The sequence below is a fragment of the Chrysemys picta genome, chromosome 10, assembly GCF_011386835.1.
Source record: "Chrysemys picta bellii isolate R12L10 chromosome 10, ASM1138683v2, whole genome shotgun sequence".
Taxonomy (NCBI): Eukaryota; Metazoa; Chordata; order Testudines; family Emydidae; genus Chrysemys; species Chrysemys picta.
In genome coordinates, this window is record NC_088800.1 from 16702992 (window position 1) to 16728205 (window position 25214).

The 25214-nt window shown below is 44.0% G+C and overlaps 1 protein-coding gene and 1 long non-coding RNA gene across 3 annotated transcripts in view; one reads left to right on the forward strand and one right to left on the reverse strand.

The window, feature by feature from the left end:
• Nucleotides 1-7183, reverse strand: part of LOC122174322 (uncharacterized) — a 71641-nt gene extending 64458 nt beyond the window's left edge. The window contains exon 1 of the long non-coding RNA XR_006175980.2: nucleotides 6690-7183. This is a non-coding gene — a long non-coding RNA (uncharacterized LOC122174322). The remainder of the gene's footprint in view (nucleotides 1-6689) is intronic.
• Nucleotides 7184-7245: 62 nt separating this feature from the next.
• Nucleotides 7246-23951, forward strand: CFAP161 (cilia and flagella associated protein 161). Of its 2 annotated transcripts, XM_065559337.1 has the most exons (8): nucleotides 7246-7468; nucleotides 15991-16080; nucleotides 16264-16502; nucleotides 18105-18189; nucleotides 19834-19992; nucleotides 21428-21501; nucleotides 22586-22797; nucleotides 23219-23951. In XM_065559337.1, exons 1-7 carry the CDS (start codon nucleotides 7382-7384, stop codon nucleotides 22779-22781), a joined length of 930 nt encoding a protein of 309 aa, XP_065415409.1. In that variant the 5' UTR covers nucleotides 7246-7381; the 3' UTR covers nucleotides 22782-22797; nucleotides 23219-23951. The 2 variants fall into 2 exon arrangements, with proteins under 2 accessions (XP_065415409.1, XP_005301769.1); XM_005301712.4 differs by having other exon boundaries at nucleotides 22586-23951.
• The last annotated feature ends 1263 nt before the right edge of the window (nucleotides 23952-25214 follow it).

The following is a 25214-nucleotide window of genomic DNA, read 5'->3' on the forward strand; positions in this document are numbered from 1 at the left end:
ATCAAATTTTAAAACAGATCAGTAAACAAGACAGACAATGACCTGACTGCCACTCTTCATAAATAGGGCCACACCCCATTCTCACACATAGTTACATTGTGTCAGAGATTGTGCACTATGACAGAAATGTGTAGTTCATCAAATGCAGCACACTTGGTATATTTTAAATGGGGTGGAACATTACTGAAAAAAATCCTTTGATAGAGCCCTGGCAAAGAGTCATTTCAATGAGACATTTCTGATCATACCCTTTGCAATTACGAATGAAAATTAAATGTAAATCCCCCACCTAACCAATAAAATGGCCAGTTTAATATTTTTAGGAAGGATGCTTTGGACAAGTCCAGTAGGGCCCAAAAATAAAAAGATTTTAAATGGTCTAAAATGCCCTAATCCTGTTTATATGCTACCTCTTCCTAATCTACCAACTTTCCCTGAGAGATTTAGCACCCTGGGCACTTCTTTAAGATCTCCTGAGTTATGTTCATCCAGTCAAGTAGCAGAAATTGACCCATCACAACTAAGCAACGCAACCTGAATTTCAAATACTGAATAGCAAGCATTCCCATTTTAAACACTGGGTTTGTCTACACTGCATAGAAGGTGTGACTGCAGTTTGGCTAGGCACACCTGCACTAGCTTTAATCTAGCAAACTCAACTAAAAATAGCACTGAAGAGATGACAGCACAGATCCCCAGCATGGGCTAACAACATGAATTCATTCCCAGGATTCTGGGCAGGCTTGTACAGCCTGCATTTAAACCCATGCTGCTAGTTTTAGCCATGATAGCTCAATTGAAGCTAGTGCAGGTATGCTTACCCAAGCTGTAACCACTTACTCAACTGCAGTGTGGATATACCCACTAGGACGGGTTCGGTCACATAGAACGCCTTGGGACTGTCACCTGATGTGCTGAGATTACCTCTGAGCCCATTTTCCCTGCCAGCTTGGGACTCCAGAACCCTGCCTTGTTGAGCCAGACATGCTAGCCTGTTGCAACCCAGACTCAGGGTCCGGTCCACGTCCCCAGAGCTGCAGACTTTAACCAAAAACTGCTCAGTAAATCACCTATCTCTAGCACCCAGACACCCTGTCCCCAAGGGGATCCAAAACCCAAATAAATCTGTTTTACTCTGTATAAAGTGTATACAGGGTAAACTCATAAATTGTCTGCCCTCTATAACACTGACAGAGAGATATGCACAGCTATTTGCTCCCCCAGATATTAATCACTTACTCTGGGTTTATCAATAAACAAAAGTGATTTTATTAAGTATAAAAAGTAGGATTTAAGTGGTTCCAAGTAATAACAGACAGAACAAAGCAAAATAAAACAAAACACACAAGTCTAAACCTAATACATTAAGAAACTGATTACAGACAAATCTCACCCTCAGAGATGTTCCAATAAGCTTCTTTCATAGAGTTGACTTCTTCCTAGGTCTGGGCCCAATCCTTTCCCCGGTACAATCCTTGTTAGTTCCAGCAGACATCTTAGGTGGAAACTAGGGGTTTTCTCATGACTGCAACCCCCTTGGTTCTGTTCTACCCGCTTTTATATCTTTGGCACAAGGCGGAAATCTTGTGTCTCTCTGGGTTCCCACCCCTCCTTTTAAACAGAAAAGCACCAGGTTTAAGATGGAGTCCAGTTCAGGTGACATGATCACATGTCACTGAAAGACTTCATTACCCACTGGCTAGCACACAGGTATACAGGAAGGCTTACAAGTAAACAGAGCCATTTACAACCAATTGTCCTAGTCAATGGGAGCCATCAAGATTCTAAATCACCATTAATGGCCCACACTTTGCATAAATTATAATAGGACCTCAGAGTTATACTTCATATTTCTAGTTTTAGATTCAAGAATGATACATACATACAAATAGGATGAACACTCTCAGTAGATTATAAGCTTTGTAATGATACCAAAAGAGACCTTTTGCATAAAGCATATTCCAGTTACATCATATTTACACTTGTAAGCATATTTCCATAAAACATTATGGAGTGCAACGTCACATCCACTGTCTCAGATAGACATGTTCTGAGGAGGTTTAAATGAGAGACTAGCTAGAATGAAAATATAAAGGAGGACTGAGTAACCTGACCCACCTGGAGCTCTAGAATTGGAGCATAGTTGGCAGTACAGCATACCACTAGAATGTTCAAATTGCCCTCTTTTCCTCTAAGTAGGTTCTTTCAATTCCAAAGAAAGACTTAAAAACAGCAGCTGGGTAACTGGTGCAGCGATGCATGTTTTAGTCCAAATCTACACTAAGGAAATTCCCACTCTTATATCTACATCAATAGACTTACAGCAATGCAAACTCCTAATGCAGACTTGTTCGCCAGACTTAGGGTTTGTCAACAATGCAATCACAAAGGAGCTAGAAATATCTGAGCTAGCTTTAATCTAGTTAGTTCAAGTACCACAGCAATGATGCTGTGGCAGTATGGGTCTCAGCGTGGGCCCTACAAGCCCTGCTGGAATCCTGGGTAATTATGAAGGGGGGCTAGCCCAAGTCTTGATGGAATTTAGACTCCTAAGTGTCTAAATCCCTTTTGAAAATAAGATTTGGAGTCCTAAATTAGTTAGCTGTTGCAGTGCTTAATGCAACAATGCCTAAATAGCTTTAAATATGTGGGCCTTCCTCATGCCTAACCAAGCTGGGCTGTAGTCACACTAATGGCCTACAGGTACCATAGAAAGCTCTATCAGTCATATTAAATCCCCTTAACCATCTAGCTCTCCTTTAAGTTTTTTTCTTTATTAACAAAAAGATGAGGATGAGAAAAAGGACTAACTTTGTGACAGCAGGGGAAAGCTGGAGTGGCATCCCTCTTATGATAATGCAATTTGATCTTTCTTCTCTAGCACATTTAAAATGGTGAGTACTTTTTACTAAAGGAAGTTTATTACATGTAGAACTAAGAATGAGAAACAGTCATGGGGAGGAGGTGAAAAGCCCTCTGTGGAGAAAGAAGTGATTCGGGACTATTTAGAAAAGCTGGACAAGCACAACCCCATGGGGGCCGGATGCGCTGCATCCGAGGGTGCTAAAGGATTTGGCGGATGTGACTGCAGAGCCATTAGGCCATTATCTTTGAAAACTCATGGTGATTGGGGGAAGTCCCGGATGGCTGAAAAAAGGCTAATGTAGTGCCTATCTTTAAAAAAGGGAAGAAGGAGGATCCAGGGAACTACAGGCCAGTCAGCCTCACCTCAGTCCCTGGAAAAATCATGGAGCAGGTCTTCAAGGAAACCATTTTGAAGCACTTGCAGGAGAGGAAGGTGATCAGGAACAGTCAGCATGGATTCACCAAGGGCAAGTCATGCCTGACTAACCTGATTGCCTTCTATGACGAGATAACTCTCTGTGGATATGGGGAAAGTAGTGGACCTGTTATTCCTTGACTTTAGCAAAGCTTTTGATACCGTTTCCCACAGTATTCTTGCCAGCAAGTTAAAGAAGTATGGGCTGAATGAATGGACTATCAGGCGAATAGAAAGTTGGCTAGATCGTTGGGCTCAACAGGTAGTGATCAATCGCTCCATGTCTAGTTGGCAGCCGGTATCAAGCGGAGTGCCCCAAGGGTTAGTCCTGGGGCCGTTTTTGTTCAGTATCTTCATTAATGATCTTGAGGACGGCGTGGACTGCACCCTCAGCAAGTTTGTAGATGACACTAAACTGGGAGGAGTGGTAGATACGCTGAAGGGTAGAGATAGGATACAGAGGTGAGGCCTCATCTGGAGTACTGTGTCCAGTTTTGGACCCCACACTACAAGAAGGATGTGGAAAAATTGGAAAGAGTCCAGTGGAGGGCAACAAAAATGATTAGGGGGCTGGAGCACATGATTTATGAGGAGAGGCTGAGGAAACTGGGATTGTTTAGTCTGCAGAAAAGAAGAATGAGGGGGGATTTCATAGTTGCTTTCAACTACCTGAAAGGGGGTTCCAAAGAGGATGGATCTAAACTGTTCTCAGTGGTACCAGATGACAGAACAAGGAGTAATGGTCTCAAGTTGCAGTGGGGGAGGTTTAGGTTGGATATTAGGAAAAACTTTTTCACTAGGAGGGTGGTGAAGAACTGGAATGGGTTACCTAGGGAGGTGGTGGAATCTCCTTCCTTAGAGGTTTTTAAGGTCAGGCTTGACAAAGCCCTGGCTGGGATGATTTAGTTGGGGATTGGTCCTGCTTTGAGCAGGGAGTTGGACTAGATGACCTCCTGAGGTCCCTTCCAACCCTGATATTCTATGCTCCCCTAAATCCACACATGTCCCCAAGTCCGATTAATTATGTTGACAAATTAATCAATCTGGCAAATCCTTCTGCAAATACAGGGTGGAACCCTGGTTCTACTAGAGCCAATGGGAGTTCTGCCACTGACTTCAATGGGAGGAGGCAAGATTTCACACAAAGTATTTAATAATTCATAAACTATTTTTCATTAGATGCATTTTGTTTAACACATAACAAGAAAATCAAGGTAATTTGCATGTCATGCCCTTAGCCATGGTTGTAAGAAAGACATTCATTTTATAAACTGAATAATTTTTAATAAGCTCTTTTTATTTGTTTTTCAGAGGATATTATGAAATTAGAAGTGAAAAATTTCCAAGTGGCAAGACAAGACTCATATTGGGTATAGTCAAATTTTTCTCTGTACAGCAATACTTTTACTTTGTTTTTTTGTGTAATTTATACATACATATGCAAATTATAATATTTGTATAAAAGAAACATAATCCAAGAGAAACCACATAACATTCCAAAACTGACACGTATTAAAACTATGACAGCTGGCTGAATTCCCAATATATTCTTCAACTTCTGGAAAAAACATTGTATGGTTTTATAATAGTCAATAATGCATATTAATTAAATACAGGGTTAATTCTGAGAAGAAAAAAGACGACAAAACAAAAGATATCAAATTTCATAGCACTGCACATTAAAGAGATAAGAAAAATTAAATCTAAATGCTACTATGTTACATGCTTATAACTAAAATGTTATATACCTACATAAGCATGTGTGTAAAACTATGATAAACAAACCTAATTAAAGCCTTTGGTTCTGTGAAAACAGCTAACAAAATACATGTTGCATTAAGTGCTTACAACAAATTACACCTCTACCTCGATAGCCAAAAAATCTTACCACATTATAGGTGAAACCGCGTTATATTGAACTTGCTTTGATCCACCGGAATGTGCAGCCCCGCCCCCCCGGAGCGCTGCTTTACCGCGTTATATCCGAATTTGTGTTATATCGGGTCTCATTATATCGAGGTAGAGGTGTATTAGTGAAGCAGGAGTTTAATCAAAGCTGTATGAATCCAAATACTTTAGGCTGCACATCACGTGTGATGCTTCTAAAATCTGTGTTGGTCATTGGTCCTGAGCCAAAATGAATGACATTTTCCCGCCTATTTAAATTAAACAACAGAAAAAAGGACAGTGTTCTAACTTCAGGGTCAATACAACACCTCAGTTATGTATGAAAATTTCATTGATCAGAAATGGCCACAGAGGGGAGCTATTTCTACAAGAATGGGTTTTACTTTGTCTTGTTAGGCCTTAGTTTATGCTAAATAAGAAAGCAAGCAATAAGGAAGGAAGTTAGTTTTGGCTTAGAGGGGAAAAAAAATCCACTCTTTCTATAAAACTATTATCAATTCTATAGCTGACATTAACGTGAAGACCAGCTGTCCATATGAAGAGAAATATTTTCTTTAAAATTTGTCCAGTTTAAAATCTGCTTACATTCATTCACTATAAAATCAATTTCACGGCTGTCTGGTAATCGTTTAGACTACAAATAACCAGATTTATATCATTTTTCCTATTCTTTCCTCTGTATCATTTTGTTTCAAATCTAAGGTCATCACAAACCTAAACATTTTTTTAAAGGAAGTCAGTCACCTAATACTTCTGAACTCTTAGATCTCCTTATACAGTATTAGTCTTATATAGTTGTTTTACATATTAACATTTCCCGTTTAATCAATACAAACGGATTACATCATAGAGAATTTACCTTAAAGCTTTACTTTAAAACTATTTTCTAAGGGTCATTTTAATGGGAGTATCAACTGAGAATAGTACAGAAAAATGTCAGATATAAAGCTGTGAAATCTGTCAGCAAAATTTGACACAAAGTCCCCCACATATCAATCCATGCTCTCCATATGTGCATCAGTCCCTTGGCACAATTGAGTAAAAGAGGGAGATTCAGCCATAATTCTGAATGTTCATATTTATCTGGGTTTATAAGGGATTCTGAAAGTTACATGAACTTAATATAAACATAGACAGATGAAGAAGAAAAACTTTAAAGAACAACAAGGTTAGAGATGGAAAGAGAGTGTGATCAGTGGAAGGAAGGATAGAGCAATCTAGCTAAGGCATATTTAACAAGTTTATCACAGGCATCTATAGAGTCTTTTCAGTAGTAAGGAGAACTTGACCGCCAGAAGCCGACAGCTGTCAACAGTCCATAATACCTGGAGCTGATTGAAAAGCCGACGCTTTCATTAAAATCTCTTTGAACACGTTTTTACAATTGTTTTCTTTTTTTGGTAAAAAACATTTCTCAGAGAAAATGCTCCAAGCGACTCCGGTAACAGCCCTCAGAAATGAGTGAAAAGACAGGGTGAACAGCTACGCAGCTCAACAGTACCTTGGTGCAGTGCAGGGGGCTGCTCCGGCTGCAGCGTGGGGGTGTTTTGCAGGCCAGTGCCTTGGTGCAGAGAGCAGGGGGCTGCTCCGGCTGCAGCGTGGGGGTGTTTTGCAGGCCAGTGCCTTGGTGCAGTGAGCAGGGGGCTGCTCCGGCTGCAGCGTGGGGGTGTTTTGCAGACGCTGGGGGCAGGTACAGGCCAGGGGCAGCTCACCAGAGTTCTGTGCCTGGGAACTTTTGGGGACAAGTTATTTTCTTTTGGCCACATCAGCTAAACAAGCCTGCCTGGGGGATGCCCCAGCCAGATACATGGGGAGCAGGAGTGACAGCGCTGCAGTGAGCCCCCGCCGCCCCTGGTCTGAGATGGGGGCCGAGGTGGGGGCCACCCACCCCTTTCCCGGCCTCAGGGAGGCTCCCCCAGGCGGAGGATTGGCTCCACCCCAGCACCAGCCCTCCTTCTCGCCAGCTGCACTGAGAGGCTGCGGGAGCGCCGGGAAAGCAGAGAAACCCCCGCCCCTCCCCCCTCATTGGCGGACTCTTCCCTCGAGAACATCCAATCCCCAGCTAAAACCGTTCCCTTGGCAACCAGTAAACTCTCAGCGGCCTAGCGGGCGCGCGTGCTGGGAGACGCCTGCCTGGAGCCGACTCCTCTATTGACCCCCCCAAACGGAGCCCCACCCCGTCCTTCCCCCAACATGAACGGCCGGGCTAGCTTGAGCGGCAAGCCCTACAGCGCGGGGGTGCGCATCGCCAACTGGAACGAGGACACGTACTTAGAGGAGGTACCTGAGCAGCTGCCATTTCCTAGGATCCTCCCCCCTCCGGCGGGCTTTCCTTCTGTCCTCTCCCTCACCACCCCCCCCCCCCCGTTCCGGCGGGCTGGGGGCGGCCCCGCCTTCCTTCTGCCCGCCCCGCCCGCATTTTGGGCAGCACCCTCTACCGCCCCCTCCGCCCCACGCCATAAGCAACAGCAACGACCCCCCTTGGGTTGGGCAGCACCAACCCTAAAGCAGGCTGGCATCCTAGGGGGAGGGGGCAGCCTGGTTGCTAATCCAGGGGTGGGAAGGAGACCTGGTAGCAGCTGCCCAGCTCCTTAATCCCTAGAGCGTATGGGCGCTCGCTGCCAATGGCGTCTGGGGCCATCAGGTTCATCCAAGTCTGTGACTCAGGCTCTGGGAAGGGGCTAGTGCAGTGGTTCTCAAACTTGGGCCGCCGCTTGTGTAGGGAAAGCCCCTGGCGGGCCGGGCCGGTTTGTTTACCTGCCGCGTCCGCAGCTCCAGGCCAATCGCGGCTCCCACTGGCCGTGGTTCACTGCTCCAGACCAATGGGAGCTGCTGGAAGTGGCGCGGGCCGAGGGATGTGCTGACCGCCGCTTCCAGCAGCTCCCATTGGCCTGGAGCGGTGAACCGCGGCCCGTGGGAGCCGCGATTGGCCGAACCTGCGGACGCGGCAGGTAAACAAACCGGCCCAGCCCGCCAGGGGCTTTCCCTGAACAAGCGGCGGCCCAAGTTTGAGAATTACTGGGCTAGTGGGTCCTATGCAGGCGCTGCTGCCAGTGCAGGGGGGACCTCCTCCACTGAACCCCAGAGACTCACTCCCATTTCATTCCGGCTTGCTCCTTGTGTCGGCAGTGCGAGTGCTCACCAGGAGTTTGTACCGCTTGTACTCAGAGTGGGGCACGGGGGGACGGCTTTTGAAAGCCAGTAACAGTTCTTCTTGGAGTGCTTGCTCATGTCCATTCCATATTAGGTGCCGGAAGTTTTTCCCTCAGCAGTGTGCATAGGGGACCGGCTCTGGCATGCCCTGGAGTGGCGCCCTCATGGCGCAGTATAAGGGGTGCTGCTGGTTCCCCCCACCCTCAGTTCCTTCTTGCCGCCAGTGACGGTGCTGAAACATCTGCTGCTTTGGCTTCGTTTTCTGTTCTTGTGAACTTTGAAAACCTGTAATATAGTTGGATATAGTTAGTAGTTTTTTAGTTACCCTTAGTAGTAGTTCTCAACTTTTTGTTAATCCCAAACGGGATTCAGCCAGGGGACGAGGCATGCCCCGGTCCCCAGGCTTTAAGCCCTGCAATCGCTGCAAAAGGCCTATGCCCGTGAGTGATCCACATACCAGCTGCCTAAGGTGCTTAGGCGAAGGGCACATAAGTGACAAGTGATATATCTGCAAGTCCTTTAAACCTAGGATGAAGAGTGCTGAAAGCGCTCCTAATGGAGTTAGCACTCACTCCGGCACAGGAGCAGCGATCTGACTCTGCACCGAGTACCGCGGCCTCCGTGCGCAGTGCTCCGCTGGTGCCGTCCATGAACCGGCACCAATCCCCCTCCACAGCTCTGGGGAAGAAGCCAAAAAAGACTGGGAGGGGAAGATCTCCTACCTCCCGTAAGAGAAAGGAAAGGGCTGGGAGTGAGCCATGACCTGTGCTGGGCAGCTCAACACCCCCTTCAGAAAGTTGGGGCCCAGTTCAAGTCGAGCGGTGCAGCCCATCCCATGCTTTTCCTGCGACCCCAGGTAACGGTGCAGGCCTTAGCCAGCTTCAGGTGCCATCAATACTCAAAGCTCTTCGAGCAGCTCAAGAGATCCTGATGCTCCCCGTGCCACCCACACCGGCTCCCGTGGTACCCCCCAGTCTCGGGGAAAACCTGTGTTGGGACCTTTGCATGTCCCTGCCTCAGCGGTACCGATCCCCATCGAGAGGGACGTCCCACCAGCGTTTGCCCACCTGAAGCCATCATGCCTCAGGACTGGAGAGGCAGGCTTAGCAGAGCCCTCTTTGCACTGGGGGCATCAATCAAGGGACTCGAGGTGTACCTCGCCGGTAGATAGATGCCGACCCTCTGAGGCATGCGCCACCCGTCAAGAATTCTGGGACCAGCCCCACCAGTCTCCATGGGCCCAGGACCAATCCTGGGACTGATCGGACACCAGAGACTGACGATCGCCAGGCCGTCATCGTCTGTCTCCAAGAAGGAGGTTGCCCTACTCAGAACGATCGTCCCAGCAACCGGCCTGTAGTAGCTCCCGTTCAACGTACCAGTACCGGTCAAGTAGCGTGAGCCGTGGCTCACCAGGCATCCGAAGAAGATCTGCCGAACGCCGTAGGTCCCCGAGAGCCCAACCAAGACAGTCTCACTCGAGCAGGTCGGCTTCGGGATGCAGCAACCGGCACCAGTTGGACAAGAGCCACCGCTCAGCCCAATCCTGGTTGCCTGGTACTGACCGCTCTGCTTGTAGCTCCAGCTTGGAGTGAGGTTCCCTGACTGTGGGACAAGCCCTGGTACCGGTGGTTCTGACTACATTATCAGCACAGAAACCCGTCCCAGGGCCCCAAGTGCAGTGGCCAGTACTATGGTTGCAGTACTTTAAGTACTGCACAGGATCTTTTTGGGGGAATAAGGCAAAACGCCACATTTATTAGTAATACATGTATTAATTAACACTGTATCATATGCATATGATATATATTACACTCATGCACTTACACACACACACACACACACACACACACACGAATACACTGTCTTGTTGTTGTTACCAATTAGTTGCTCCCCTTAACTTCACTGGCCAGGTGAGTTAGATGGAGGAGCGGGGGGGAGCCAGGCTTCTGCCGATCTGGATCGTTGCTCCCATGTTGACAAGACGAGACCCGGGGTCCTCTGCAAGACATCTCACTTTTATAGCAGCTTCCCTCTCATGCAAATCTGTACCAGATTCAAAATCTGTGTCTGTGTTCTTTGGTCCTTTGTGCTGCTTCCTTCTGGGTGTTGTCCCAATGCTGCAAAGAGGGTATTTCCAAAAGAAGGTGCTTGCTTCTAACCCCTGAGGCCGTCAGTATGTCTGCTTTTCTTTAATGAGCCCACTTGACAAGTTTTATTATCCTTGGGTCTGGCTTCCATCCCCTCTCCAAGGGTTGCAGCTGTCTGGAGGTGCTGCCTTCCAAGCCTTTACTCATTCACACCTCGTTCATTCAACAGGGCAATTGATTAAGAGTGGGAGGGGGGGAAGATCTTGTTCTACTGGTAGCAAAAAGACATTTTTCTTCTACTTTAACTATCCTTAGGGGCTATAACATTATACCAAGGCTTACCACAAAGTTTCTACATGAGGCTTTGATATAAAGTTTCCATACACCAAGGCTCATCAGTACAAGGTTTCTATATTAGGCTTTGATACAAAGTTTCATGAAAACAGAGGTCACATGTGGGTAGACCGACTACAAGGTTATATGAAGAGGCACAATGTAAAGTCATATGAAAATTATCAGAGATTTATCTACATGGTATCCGTGGAATCCTGGGGGTTCTCCCAGGCTGCCTGATCGGTGTTGGGAGCCTTAGAGAGGCCAGCGGCCTTGGTATCCCATTCCCCTCCGGTGCGCGAGGCTTCAGCCCTCCAGGCAGCGTCCAGTGCTGCTGATGCTGCTGTCCGCACCATGGCTTCCGCTATCTCCATGCGGTGAGTCTCTTGGCTGCTCCTCTCTGGGTTGTTCACCCAGCAGTCATTGCAGGACCTGCCCTTCGATGGCAGGGCCCTATTTGCAGAGCAAACAGACAGCAAGTTGCATGGCCTTAAGGACTCCCGCATAACCCTGAAAACCCTGGGTCTCTACGTCCCAGCCCCGGTGCGTAAGCGATTCAAAACACAGCAGCCTCAGGGCCAGGGGAGCCAGCCTCAGCAGGACCAGCCCCATAAATGAGCCAAAGGTTACAAGTGCCACCCGAGCCATTCGCCTCCACTCGTTGGGCTCCACCCCATAATAAGCCAGGGGCCAAACAGTCATTTTGACGGTGCGCCTGAGGGCACCCTACCAGACTATTCCCCGGATCCATCTTTCCCAGTGTTCTCCGACTGCCTTTCCCCTTTCCTCTTGGCGTGGACCGCTATAACTTCGGAGCGCTGGGTCCTCAACACTGTGGAACGGGGTTATACCCTCCAGTTCCTTTCTACCCTCCCTTCCCACCCGCCTTCCCCATCCCTTTTCAGGGACCCCTCTCATAAGAGTCTCCTCGCACAGAAGGTAAAAGGATTACTACAGCTGGATACAGTGGAAGAAGTTCCTTTCGAGTACAGGAACAAGGGGTTCTATTCCCGGTACTTTTTAATCCCAAAGGCCAAGAGCGGTTTGCGGTCCATTATGGACCTGCAAGACCTCAACAAGTACCTACAGAAGCTAAAGTTCCTCATGGTCTCTCTGGCTTCTATTATCCCCTCCCTGGATCCGGGAGACTGGTATGCCACCCTCGACTTGAAAGACGCATACTTCCATATAGCGATCTTTCAAGGACACAGACACTTCCTCTGGTTTGTGATGGGGCCCCACCACTAACAGTTTATGGTCCTCCTGTTCAGCCTGGTGACAGCACCAAGGGTGTTTACCAAATGCATGTCGATGGTAGCAGCTTACCTCAGGCGCCGGGGTATCCAAATCGACCTGTACCTCGACAACTGGCTCCTCAAGGGCAGCTCCAGGTCTCACATCCAAAGGAATGTCACAGTGCTTCAAGCCATGTGCTGCTCTCTGGGCCTACTGGTGAACGACAAAAAGTCAACATTGGTGCCAGTGCAGAGGATAGAGTTCATCAGAGCGGTCCTCGACTCTGCCTGTGCCAGAGCGTTCCTGCCACTGGAAAGGTTCCACACGATTGCGAACCTCATCGCGGAAGTCTCCGCATTTCCTCTGACTACAGCCAGGATCTGTCTGCACCTGCTGGGCCACATGGCAGCGTGCACTTATGTGGTCTGCCATGCCAGGCTCCGGATGTGGCCCATGCAACAATGGCTGGCGACAGTCTATTCCCAGTCCCGAAACCCCCTGGAGATCATTACCATTCCCCAGGAGATACTTATCTCACTGATATGCTGGACTGACAGCAGGACAGTCCTGGAGGGGGTTCCGTTTGACAACCCTGCTCACTCCATCGAATTGGTGTCAGACGGCTGGGGGGCACATCTCAGCAACCTCCAGACACAGGGGATGTCAAAGACCTCCGAGCAGTCCGGCTGGCGTGCGGAGTCTTCTTGCCCCACCTGTCGGGCAAGGTGGTCCAATGCCTTCCTCCTGTTGTGGTCGGGGAGCCTGATGTACACGTTCCCTCCGATTCCAGTTATCAGCAGGGCTCTGGCAAAGATCAAGAGAGACCAGGCGCAGATTATCATGATCGCCCCGGCATGGCCTCACTAGCATACGCGCCAACTTTCCCCAGCACCGGTGGGTGCTCATGCTCCCTGGCCCCGCCCTGCCCCGTCCCCACCCTTTCCCCGCCCCCATTCCAACCCCTTCCCCGAAGTCCCTGCCCCAACTTGCCCCCTCCCTGCCCCATTGGACCCATTTCCCAAATCCCCGCCCCGGCCCCACCTCTTCCCCGAGTGCGCAGCGTTCCCCCTCCTCTCCCCTCCCTCCCAGCGCTTGCCGCGTGAATCAGCTGTTTCGCGGCGCAAGCACTGGGAGCCAGAGGGAAAAAGTGGGCATGCGGTGCACCCAGGGGAGGAGGCAGAAGCAAAGCGGAGGTGGAGGTGAGCTGGAATGGGGGGGCGGGGCGGGGAGCTGCCATTGGGTGCTAAGCACCCACCAATTTTTCCCCGTGGGTGCTCCAGCCCCGGAGCACCCACGGAGTCAGTGCCTATGCTCACCAGCATTGGTTGGCACACTCATGAGCCTTTCAGTGGCCCCTCCCTGACCTCTGCCCAACCAACCAGACCTGTTGTCTCAGGACCACAGTCACCTCTTACATCCCAACCTCGGGTTCCTCCACCTCTCGGCATGGATGCTGCATGGCTGAACCCGGAGGAATGGACCTGTTCAGAAGGAGTCCAAGAAGTCCTCCTGTAAAGAAGGAAGTCCTCAACTAGACTGACTTACCTGGCCAAGTGGACGAGGTTTTCCCGCTGGGCATCCGAACGGGGCATCTCTCCCTTGCGTTCCTCCATAGAGGCTGTCCTGGACTACCTGCTCCATTTGAGGAACCAGGGCCTGGCATACTCTTCCATTAGAGTGCATCTTGCAGACATCTCTGCTTTTCATCTGCTGATCCAAGGGCAGACGGTGTTCTCCCATGACATGACGGTCAGATTCTTGAAAGGACTGGAGAGACTCTTCCCGCAGGTGTGGGCTCCCATCCCGCAGTGGGATCTTAACTTGGTCTGCTCTAGGCTGACTGGCCCGCCCTATGAACCGCTGGGTTCCTGCTCCCTTTCCCATCTGTCATGGAAGGGTGCATTCCCGGTGGCGGTGATGTCGGTGAAACAGGTCTCAGAAATTAAAGCCTTGACCTCAGAACCGCCCGTACACAGTCTTTTACAAAGATAAGGTTCGGTTGTGGCTCCACCCGGCCTTCCTGCCAAAGGTGGTCTCCACCTTCCATATGAACCAGGACATCTTCCTCCTGGTGTTCTGTCCCAAACTGCACAAGACAAGTGAAGAGAGGTGTCTTCACGTCTTGGACGTCCGGAGGGCCTTGGCTTTTTACTTAGAACGTACCAAGCCTTTCCGTAAATTGACTCAACTCTTCATCGCTACAGCGGATAGGATGAAGGGTCATCCAATGTCCTCACAGAGGATTTCCAATTTGATCATCTTGTGCATAAGGACCTGTTACAACCTGGCGGGGGTTCTGCTGCCACCGATTGTCAGAGCCCACTCAACGAGAGCTCAGGCATCTTTGGCGGCCTTCCTGGCTCACATCCCTATCCAGGACATCTGTAGAGCTGCAGCATGGTCCTCTGTCCATACATTTACCACTCATTATGTCATCACTCAGCAGGCCAGGAACGAGGCTGGATTCAGCAGAGCTGTGTTGCAATCTACACATCCGTGAACTCCTATCCACCTCCAGGGCTACTGCTTTGAAGTCACCTAATATGGAATGGACATGAGCAAGCACTTGAAGAAGAAAAGACAGTTACCTGTTTCATAACTGGTGTTCTTCGAGGTGTGTTGCTCATGTCCATTCCATGACCCGCCCTCCTTCCCCACTGTCGGAGTTTCCGGCAAGAAGGAACTGAGGGCCGGCAGCGCCCCTTTACCGCACCATGAGAGTGCCACTCCAGGGGGCACCAAAGCTGGTCCCTTATGGATATTGCTACACCAGTGGTTCTCAACCTATTTACACTTCTCTATGTGTTATATGGGCTACATCAACACTATCTCTATCTAATCTATCTATATACAAACACTACTGTATGGCCTGGAGGATGTTGTGTGTGCTGTTTGGGCTGCAAGCCGGCTGCAGGTTGAGAACCACTGGTCTACACTAACGCCGCGTTGACCTTACTACATCGACATTGACTCTATGCTTCTCGTGGAGATGGAGTTATGAAGTCTGCGTAGATGGGCAGTTATGGCAGTGTGAGCGAAATTTTTGTGTAGACACTTACATAGGGCAGGTCTACACTACAGGGCTAAGTCGACCTAAGTCAGGGGTCGGCAACGTTCGGCACGCGGCTCGCCAGGGTAAGCACCCTGGCAGGCCGGGCCAGTTTTATTTACCTGCTGACGCGGCAGGTTCGGCCAATCGCGGCCCCCACTGGTCACGGTTCGCCGTCCCGGGCCAATGGGGGCGGCGAGATGCCGCGGCCAGCACATCGCTCGCCCGCGCCGCTTCTTGCCGCCCCCATTGGCCTGGGACGGCGAACCGCGGCCAGTGGGGGCCGTGATCAGCCGAACCTCCGCGTCAGCAGGTAAATAAAACTGGCCCAGCCCGCCAGGGTGCTTACCCTGGCGAGCCACATGCTGAACGTTGCCGACCCCTGACCTAAGTTATGCAACTCCAGCTACATGAATAATAGTATATTATATTATATTATATTATAGTATATAGTATATTATCGAATAGTCGATGTACCTTAGGTCAATTTATAGCGGTGTCGACTTACCTTATGCTTCTCGTTCTGGTGGAGTACCGGAGTGGACGGGAGAGCAATTGGTGGTTGATTTAGTGGGTCTTCACTAGACCCGCTAAATTGACCCCCGGTGGATCGATCGCCACATGTCGATCCCCCCCAGTAAGTGGAGACAAGCCGATAGATATGTTGACGTAAGCTAGAGTACACTGTAGAGTAGACCACGCGTTGGTGTAAATGGGGAGTAACTCCATTGAAGTTAATGGATTTACCCTCAGTGTAAAACTAGTGTGAGATCAGACTCAGGTTCCTGGAATATTTGTGAGCCACCTGCCACAGGCACCTATTCATGGATTTCCGCCTATATGGGGCCCTTTTAAAAAAATATTTAAATTGCATTTAAAGCCAAGATGATTTTTAAAATGCTGGATACTATGCTTAATTTTTCACTTTTGTTTTTAAACAGGACCTCTTGAAAGATTTTTTGTATAAAAGAGAAAAAGGAGAACTTCTAATACAGAAATCAAAGAGACTTAAAAATAATCTTTTAAAGCAGGTAATGAGTTCTTAGCCTTTCATCAATTCTGCTTCACCACTTATAAAATGTTTCAGTGAATCATTAGCATCTGTGTAGTGAGAATACTATGTTTTAGCATTCTATATGATACATTACAATAATTTCAATAGTTTTAAAACAAATTGAAACAGTCTATACCAATCTATGTATATTTTAACTTAGATGCAACTATCAGTTTCGAAAGATGGATTTGTTCACTTTGGAGACACTGTGATGCTTTTGAGCCCTGAAAACAACAAATCACCTACGGAGAATTACCCTGCAGCGTGTGGCAATCTAACTTTGGCCGTTAATCCAGATGATATAACAGTACATACATCTGAGTCATTGCAAGTCCCGTGTGGATTGAGTGCAGTGAAAAGTGTGAACCCTGTTGGTCGAAATGCATTTCGTATCCTAAGGTTTGGTGTCTTGCATTCAGTAGATTCAGTAGTAGTTAAACCCTTGTGTTAAGGTTTGATCTTATTTTGTGAAAATCAATGTGCAGAGCAACATTTTATTGATTTCATACTAATGGCTTAATTTTTATTACACATTAGGCCCGATTCTGCTCTCATGCCAGTGTGCATCCAGTAATTCCAATAAATCAATGAGATTACATCAGTATAAATCTGGTGCAAAAGCAGAATCAGGCTCACTGTATTTCTTTTTCATAAACTAACAAATATGTTAAAGTTGACTAAACTCTACAGCTTATTATTGACATAGAGCAATATTTTTAGTTAACAAAGCATTTACAAACATAACTGGTTACCTTGCATGGATGTTATGAGAATTAGTTAAATCTTACATACTTCCTTCTTCTGTGCAAGGACATAAAAGAGCAAAGGGTGCCTCTTTGCCCTGACATTCTAAAAGTTGAGCAGTATCTCTGGATAGTTCTTGAGAATATTAGAAAAGATGGCATACTTCAATTGTAAACTGTTTGGGGTAGAGGCTTTCTTTTTGTTATATGTGTATATAGAGCCTACACTTCTGTGTAGATAGGAATGTTTTCATGAACTAAAAAGAAACTCCAAAAATATTTATTTTATTTATTTAAACATTCCCTGCTGTGCATTTAAAAGCCAAATGTTGTATCACTGTGCTAATGGAAGGGAACTAGATGCTGACCTTGACTAGAGACACCTGGATCTGTAAACTCACCAAAATCTAAAAAAATAAATAAACAGCATAAATTATGTAAAGTTAAATTTATTTTTAAAATTATTTCAGAATTGGTAATATAGATAAGGGAAAAGACGATGCAATTTTAATCTATAGCCTAGTCATAACCACTGAAGTGGATGATGGGGACATGTTGCCCTGATAAATGTAGCTACAGGACTAAAGCATTTTCAGTTTCCTCTTTCTTTATGAGGTTGTACCACTGCCTAGCAGTGCCCCTTTAACAAAATACATCAGTGTTGCAGAATAATACTTATGATCAAAGGAAATGAGTTATGGTTATTACTATGGCAACCTGACTTTTGAATTTAAATTCTCAACTTTGACATTTCATTAGCAGACATTTATTTTTTGCATTGAAATGGATGATAAATCGATATGAAAACTAAACAACATGATAAATTACAGGGAAACACTCCTTTTGCTTTTTGGCAAGGATTTTTCAGATACATGAATTAAACATACAGAATGGGATTTTCAATGGAGCCTAAGGGAATTAAGTGCTGAACTCCCTCTAAATTTCAATGGCATTTGGACACCAAGCTCCTTTAAACTCCTTTGAAAATCCCAGCCTATGTGTTTAATGTATGCAGCTGAAAAATAGCATTGCGAGCCTAATTTTCCACTCTGAGGATTAAATATTTATGTAGTAAATTATTTAAATTCCAACTCTTTCTATAATGTATTTTCTAATAGCAATGTTAATAATAAGCAGTGACACCAGCCTCTTCTATAATTAGTAATTCTGAACACACACACACACACATATATACACACACACAAATCAATGCATATGGCATGTTTCAATTTATATGGTTCTTTTCCTATGTGAACAGTGTTGAAGGAAATTCGATGGGTGAACCCATTAGATTTGGGCAGAATTTTGGTCTTGGGGCAACAGGCGGTTTTACCGATCAAATGGTAAGTCAACACAGGTGTAAACTAAAACTGTAGTATATATTGATACTGTTAGTTGGGTTACTGTACATATTTTGCATTCTATTTTTGTGCAATAAAATATGCAATAGTTATTACTAAGCAAAGAATGAACCTGGAACACTTCATGTGAGGAGAGGGGATAAGCTATATACTGTAGAGCACTCAATGTGTCATATTGTACATGGCCAGACATACCAGTTTTGCAGGACAGACCTGTGGTCACATTCTGATTTAGGTTAAATCCAGAGTAAATCCAGAGCAACCACACTGAGTTAATCTGCACTTGCACCAGTGTAATTGAGATAAGACTGTGGTTCCCTGTCTCATGGCCAGTAGCAGTGTGACTGTCATTTGGTCATATTCATAGCATATATGTTTAGCTATCAATATATTAAAACATTTAACATTTGCATAGAAGATACCCTATAGCCAAATCACCATCCTCTATGAATAAACTATTTGGGGATTTAAAAAATCCCCCTAAAACAAATATTTACTTGCATTTCCTTATCATGGCTTGTCTCAAATGCAACACCTATTCAGAGAGCTTTACCAAATTTCTAGGGGTCAGGAATTCAGTCCAGGACTATCAAACTCAGGTGATTTGAGTGAGGGATATTTTTTAAAAAGATGAACATTTTAAATATCTCATGAAACACACCACAAAATGCAGGAAGGTGGATGTTTTAAACTCTGCCTTTAAATGAATTGAGAACAAGAGACTCTCTCCTGAAAATGGAAGAGACTTGGCAAATCTGGAACCTGTGAATGAAAGTCTATATATTTTTAAAGTAAGTAAAATGTTAGTGTCTGAGTCTGAGTAAGGCAGCAGAATTCTAGGAAATGTTAATATCGTGTCTGTTCAGAAGACAGGAAGAGTGCAGCATCAGAGGACAATGTATAAAGCCATATAGGTACCACTGATAGATTTTTTTGGCCTAGCAACCTTGCCTGTGTCTTTCTTATCACAGTGACCCTTTGGAATGCAGATCTCATTTATATATCAGTGATTAACTTCTATAATCTCGCTCTTTTTGAAGTCACTTGTTCAATTTGAATGCAGCACACTATTCATAAGCTCATCAATCATGTAGCGTCTGTTATAGTTAAGAGTTTTGAATTCATGAGAATTGACTGACTGACTTTTCACAAAGAATCTGTTCCTAGTGTTGAAAAAACAGTTTCTTTTTTATAACTGCAGTATGTTTTGGGTCCGATCCAATGCTCATTTAAATCAGTGAGCATTGGATCATTCCTAACAGAAGAAGCACATATTTCAACAACAGAAATACAGTACTACTTCTGAAGCATAAAGGTAACCCCATGTTTGTACAGGCATTTTTTGTATACTCTTTCATGTTGGTCTTACACTTCTTTGCTTGCACAGATATAAAACTCTTCTTCACCAATTTTTTTTTTTTTTTGATTCTGGAATAAAACAGTCTTCATGCTCAAAAACAATCAATTTTGTAAGCAATTATTAAAAACTAGTTGAGTGTTTTAAAAGTATTTTATATAAATTTGTGTGACATTGCTTAACACAAACAATTGTTCTTTTATCTGTAGTAACTTAGTAGTTTAATCATTTAAACTTACATTGCCATTCATGTATGTTTCCATTTACAGTTATATCTTGCAAGTGACCATAAATCATTTATGAGATTTGCTAAAAAATCATACCTTCAGCAAGTGTTTTTGACAGATGAGCTCTCCTATCTGACTTGCTGGCAAGCTACCTTTTTGGATCCACAGCTGCGTCTTGAATATGAAGGATTTCCAGTTCCTGTAAGAAATTATATAGAAAGTAAAACCCTAGTAAATGTTAAGAGTATTTAATTAATGCTATCGATAAACCATTTTTTAAAAGTTGCATTCATTTTATTTTTTACAGTATTCTGAAAGTCATGGTGAAAAGCAAATTATCCATACATAACTGGGGGAAACGGGGGAAACAGTCTGCAAATGATAGCTAATGGTTAGAGCAGGGGGCTAGAATTCAGCATTTTTGGGTTCCAGTGCTAACTTTGGGGTTGACTTGCTGTGCAATTAGGATAAATATTTTGGCCAAAATTTTAAAAAGTGGCCATTGATTTTGGGTGCCTCGGGTTCTGCAGTTGAATTTGTAACCCCCACAGTCTGAATTTCAGAAGCACCGAGTATCTGCAATTCCACTTCTAATAATAGTAGCTGTGATTGCTCTTTACTTCTGAAAATAAGGCCCACAGAGCTCCAAAAAATGGAGGTACCCAAAATCAGTGGCCACTTTTGAAAATATGGCTGCTAACCTCAGTGTGTATATGTAACATGAATGTAAAACTTACCTCACAGAGGTGCTGGAAGTTTAATTAATGCTTCTAAAATGCTTAGAGATCCCTCAGTTAAGACCTCTATAGTTCAAGGTAAATGTGAAGTAATGATATTATATTATAAATATAACTGTTCCTCCACTGCCAGCACTACTTCTGTTGTAATATATGTCTATGAAGCTTCTGACTCTCAAAATCTGGTTAAAATTATGTAATTGATTAAGACAATATTCTCTTTTCATGGCAGTTTTAAAAATATTTTTAAACAGGTTAATTTAAGATCAATCCTGTTGTACTTTAAAAATAAATTAAAAGTGCTCTTTGCAAAAATGTAACAATACAGTAAAAAATTATTTTTTAAAAATGCAGAGGCCCCCATTCTAGACTGTGCCCCAGCACATTTTATTGTGGAAACCAGAAGGATCTCTCCACCAGGAAACACCAAGTGAAACTGGGATTCCTCTGGTAGCATAGGACCATTCCCTGGCTTTACACTGCTCTTTTTTACGGGCCCAGCACTGGGGCATGCCCATGAAGGGAAGAAGTGTATTGGAGGAGAGAGCTTTGAGCAGGGGGTTGGACTAGATGACCTCCTGAGGACTCTTTCAACCCTAATCTTCTATGATTCTATGAGTGGGAGTGGCCAGAATGCTATACATTCAGCTACTGTGGGCTACTGGATGTCCCTTGGGGATCGCTGCAGTTAAATGGTAAAACCAGCTTATTTACACTGCGGGCTGGACGAGCCCATGACAGTCCAGTATCAATGAGGTACAAAGCGGCCCAGAATCAGAGCTTGTGTTTTTAACATGTTATATTCACTAACTCAAAACATTTCACTTGCACGGCAAAAAGACGTTTTAACAACAGTCTTTAAAAGGTCTGTGAAAAAGATTCTCTTGTTCTTTCTCTAGGCAAATACTAAAGTCCTTATCACTCATTGCCATACAAATCGGGGTTTAGCAGTTCCTAGGAACTATTGGATAAGGTAAGTGTAATTTATGACAATATAAATATCAGGGATGTTTTTCATGAATCATGATATAATGATGTACAAGTTCAGTATATCAAGAATATAAGCAATGAGACAAGTGCTCTAATCACACATTTAGTGGGAAAACAAAAAGAGTGCAGAACACATTCACTCACTCTCAATTTATTGTCAGGCTGTAATTTAGTTCTACCCTGGGTCTGCAATCAATCAGCTCAACCTTTTTCACATTTTCCCCTCAGATTTCCAGACTTCTCTCTTTCTTGGATGGTTCAGTTCCCCCTTTGAATATTCTGAACAATTGTAGTCCTTTATTTGTACAGAAAATTGGGTATGAGGAAGTGTCATAGATCAGAAATATATATTTTAAAACAATGCAGGAAATTGCATGCAGGATACATGGGACTCTCTCACAAAAACCAAGTTAATATATAGGTGTGAATGTAACTCCCGCATTGAATTAGTACTTTGACTCTACATTGTTAATGAGTATAACAATTCTTTCTCATTTAATTCCAAACAAAATTCAGCTCAGAATCTATATCAGACCCTCATGGAGGCCTTTGAGGCAGAAAGTTTGCTGGGGTGAGGTTGAAATGGTGAAAGCCAGGGAGCTTGTAGTAACCCAGCACAGCACCCAAAATCGGTAGAGTTGGCTGGGGAACTGGGTGTTTTCAGTGCAATCCTATATCAATGGGGCACCTGTAGCACGCCAACTAAAAAGAGTTGCCATTCACCAGTGGAAATTCTGAAGGAAGGCAGGCAGCAGCAGCAACACTTGCTCTTCCTCAGGATGAATGAATACTCCCTGGAGTGCTTTGGGATTTAGCTGGGTGAATCTGGATCATTGCTAACTTTTCCTCTTGGCTTTTGATTTCTAAAATTATAATTGACAAATAAAGTTTTTTAAAATGCATGAATAATATGGCTTAATAAACCAAAAACTATGTGAGACAAGGTATTTGCAAATTAGTTAGAGGAGTAATTTACAGTTTATATTGACTCACCGTTAACTTCTGAGACAGAGAGCATGAAGTATATAGTCATTATATCTAGCCGTGCTACTATTTTCTCTTGACAGGTCATACTTTGGAAAGGAATATGAAGTCATTTGTCACACCTATCTGGATTCCCATAAAGCTGAAGAAGATAAGAATTACTGGATAATAGTAACTGCGAATCCCAGTGATGATGGAATTACTATGTTTGACAGACCTAAGCCTCCCTCAGAGGAGACCAGAGAGAGAGAGAAGAATGAACTTTATGCAGGAACATAGGATGTAATAGTCCAAGGTCAAAAACTTTCATTTTATTTATGCTTTTACAAAATGGAAATTCTAATTTTGATGATAATTAGAGCTTTGAGTGCACTTCACACTTTCTCTATTCACATTTTATTTTTAACCCTAGATTCATTTATTTTATAAGCAGTTATGAAAATCTGCCATTAATTACACTGGGAAACCTCATTGAAGTCAGTGGGGTTTCACTTAAATGTAACTGAAGACAGAATTTGGTCAATAAAACTGGTGATCCATATACAAGCTCAGCTCCAGGAGTTTTCTTAACCAAGCAAGGCTTGATTTTTCCCATTTTGATATTCACTGATGGTAACAGATGTGTCAGAAATTAGTAACACTAATGGCTTTTCCTTAACAGTCCTAAGAACTTATTTAACTACTTCTTTTAAAATAACCCACTGTCTCCTTTTTAGGGATAATGGATATATGGTAGTTTCCAAAACATTAAAAGCCAAAGGCATGCCAGCTTGTCATTGGAATCTTCGACATGTAAAGACCAACTCAGAGAACCTTATGTCAATTGAGCTCACTTTTTCCTCTGGCTAGCACAGCATTGCCATTTTGGATGTTGAGTCTTTAGGAATCAAGTATTCAAGCTTTTCTCCAGAATTACAAGGCTGGGATGGATGAGCAGCAGCAGTCTGACAGGCTATTGGTGTACAACAAGGGAAGGAAATTTTTGGCCAAAGGTACCAAGACAAATCTCTATTCTTATAAAAATGGCGAGGAATCTTTAATGTCCAAGCAATTCAGATAAGCCCTTGGTTTTTAAAGTTTTACCAAAATAAGTTTCAAGGAACTCTGCAAGGGCTGATTTGACCCTGTCATGATTCCGAGCTGTATTTCTAGAGCCTGTCTGATTCAAACCCAGTGCCTAGGACTTTTGAACCACTGCTTGCATCCAATATAAATGATCAAATTCTTCTTCCTGGAGAACAAGAAATAAAGACAAAAAAATTATGAAAGTAAGAAAAACTGATCATCCATTTGCTTGTTGCAAAGCTGAAAAACTACTGATGTTTGTGTACAAATCTATTGGTCTACAGTACCTAGTGAGTTTCTGTTCTATACAGTAGTTAATTCCAGTCCTTGTAGGTACAGTGATAACTTTAAAAAGAAAGTAAATAAAAATAAGCACTGACTGAATGGGTTGTCTTCTGTGTAACTTTTTTGGATGTTCTCTTGCTGCCACAATAAGCCAAATATATTGTTCATAGAATTGCCCTTTGCCCTTTTCCCATGACCATGCCAAATGGCAGATGGTAAACAAACAGATCTGGCTGCTCTGGTGGTTTAGTGGTAACAATGTGCATGGTTAATGGGCCTCTAAGTTCTCCTGCCGCCTTAATCAATCTACAGTTGTTGCTTGCAGTGCTTACACATGCTAAAAATAAAAGCATTTTACTGTTTGCAATTATAATCCAAAACCATAACCTATTTTAACATAATATATTGTTAGACAAAGACAAACAAGTGCTTTATTACAGGGAAGAATTTGAATTTCACAAGGCATAAACCAGTCGCATACATTTTTACCTTGGCTATAACTCTAACAGATGAATCCACAACAATTTAACTCAGTATTTTTATAATGTAATGGCATCATGATATGTTATAGTATAAACAATTAATCTCTTTTTAAAAATCTTATTTTCTTTTTAAAATTGAGTTTCTCTAAGATTTTAGTATAATCATACAGTTCTCAACACTGGTCACAAGATGGCAACCTTTTTAATAAAAACAACAGTCCATCTGAACTGCTTTAAACATTTTAATCAAAATCATCCCTGATATATAACTCCACAAAACTTAATCAAGTTACAACAGGCTTGAATTAAGGCTATTAGGTGTTTCCAGAGTGTTGTGTCCTGTTTTTAGAACATGAAATTTAATTTTTAGGAAGCAAAACTAGGCATAAGGACACTTGAAACCATTCATATGAAATCAGTTTCTGAAAGACAGCTAACAGGAATGGAAAACAATTAAGAACTAAAACAAGTTTATAGGAAAGGGTATCTTTAGGACCTGTTTCCTTTATTTTCTAAACATAGAAGCAAGTACTCCTAGCTGCAATATATGATAGACAGCATAAACTATTTTAGGGCCACTGTACTACCTACTCTGTATACAGCAATCTTAGTTCTAGAGAGATATTTGGGGATTATTAAAAATCTGCAGATTTTTCCAATAAAACTCTATAATCCTACTTAGAATAGGTATTTTTGTATCTGATACACTGGGAAAACTCAGTGTTCAATAACACACACACTTGTATTTTGATCTCTGTGGTGGTGAATATATAGGGCTTTAATTTAAAATGTTATATGGCTCAATATCGACTCAAAATCTGAACAAGCGTGATGAAGACTTCTTTGCATGATGGTGGGCTTGCTTCTTCATGCACACTTG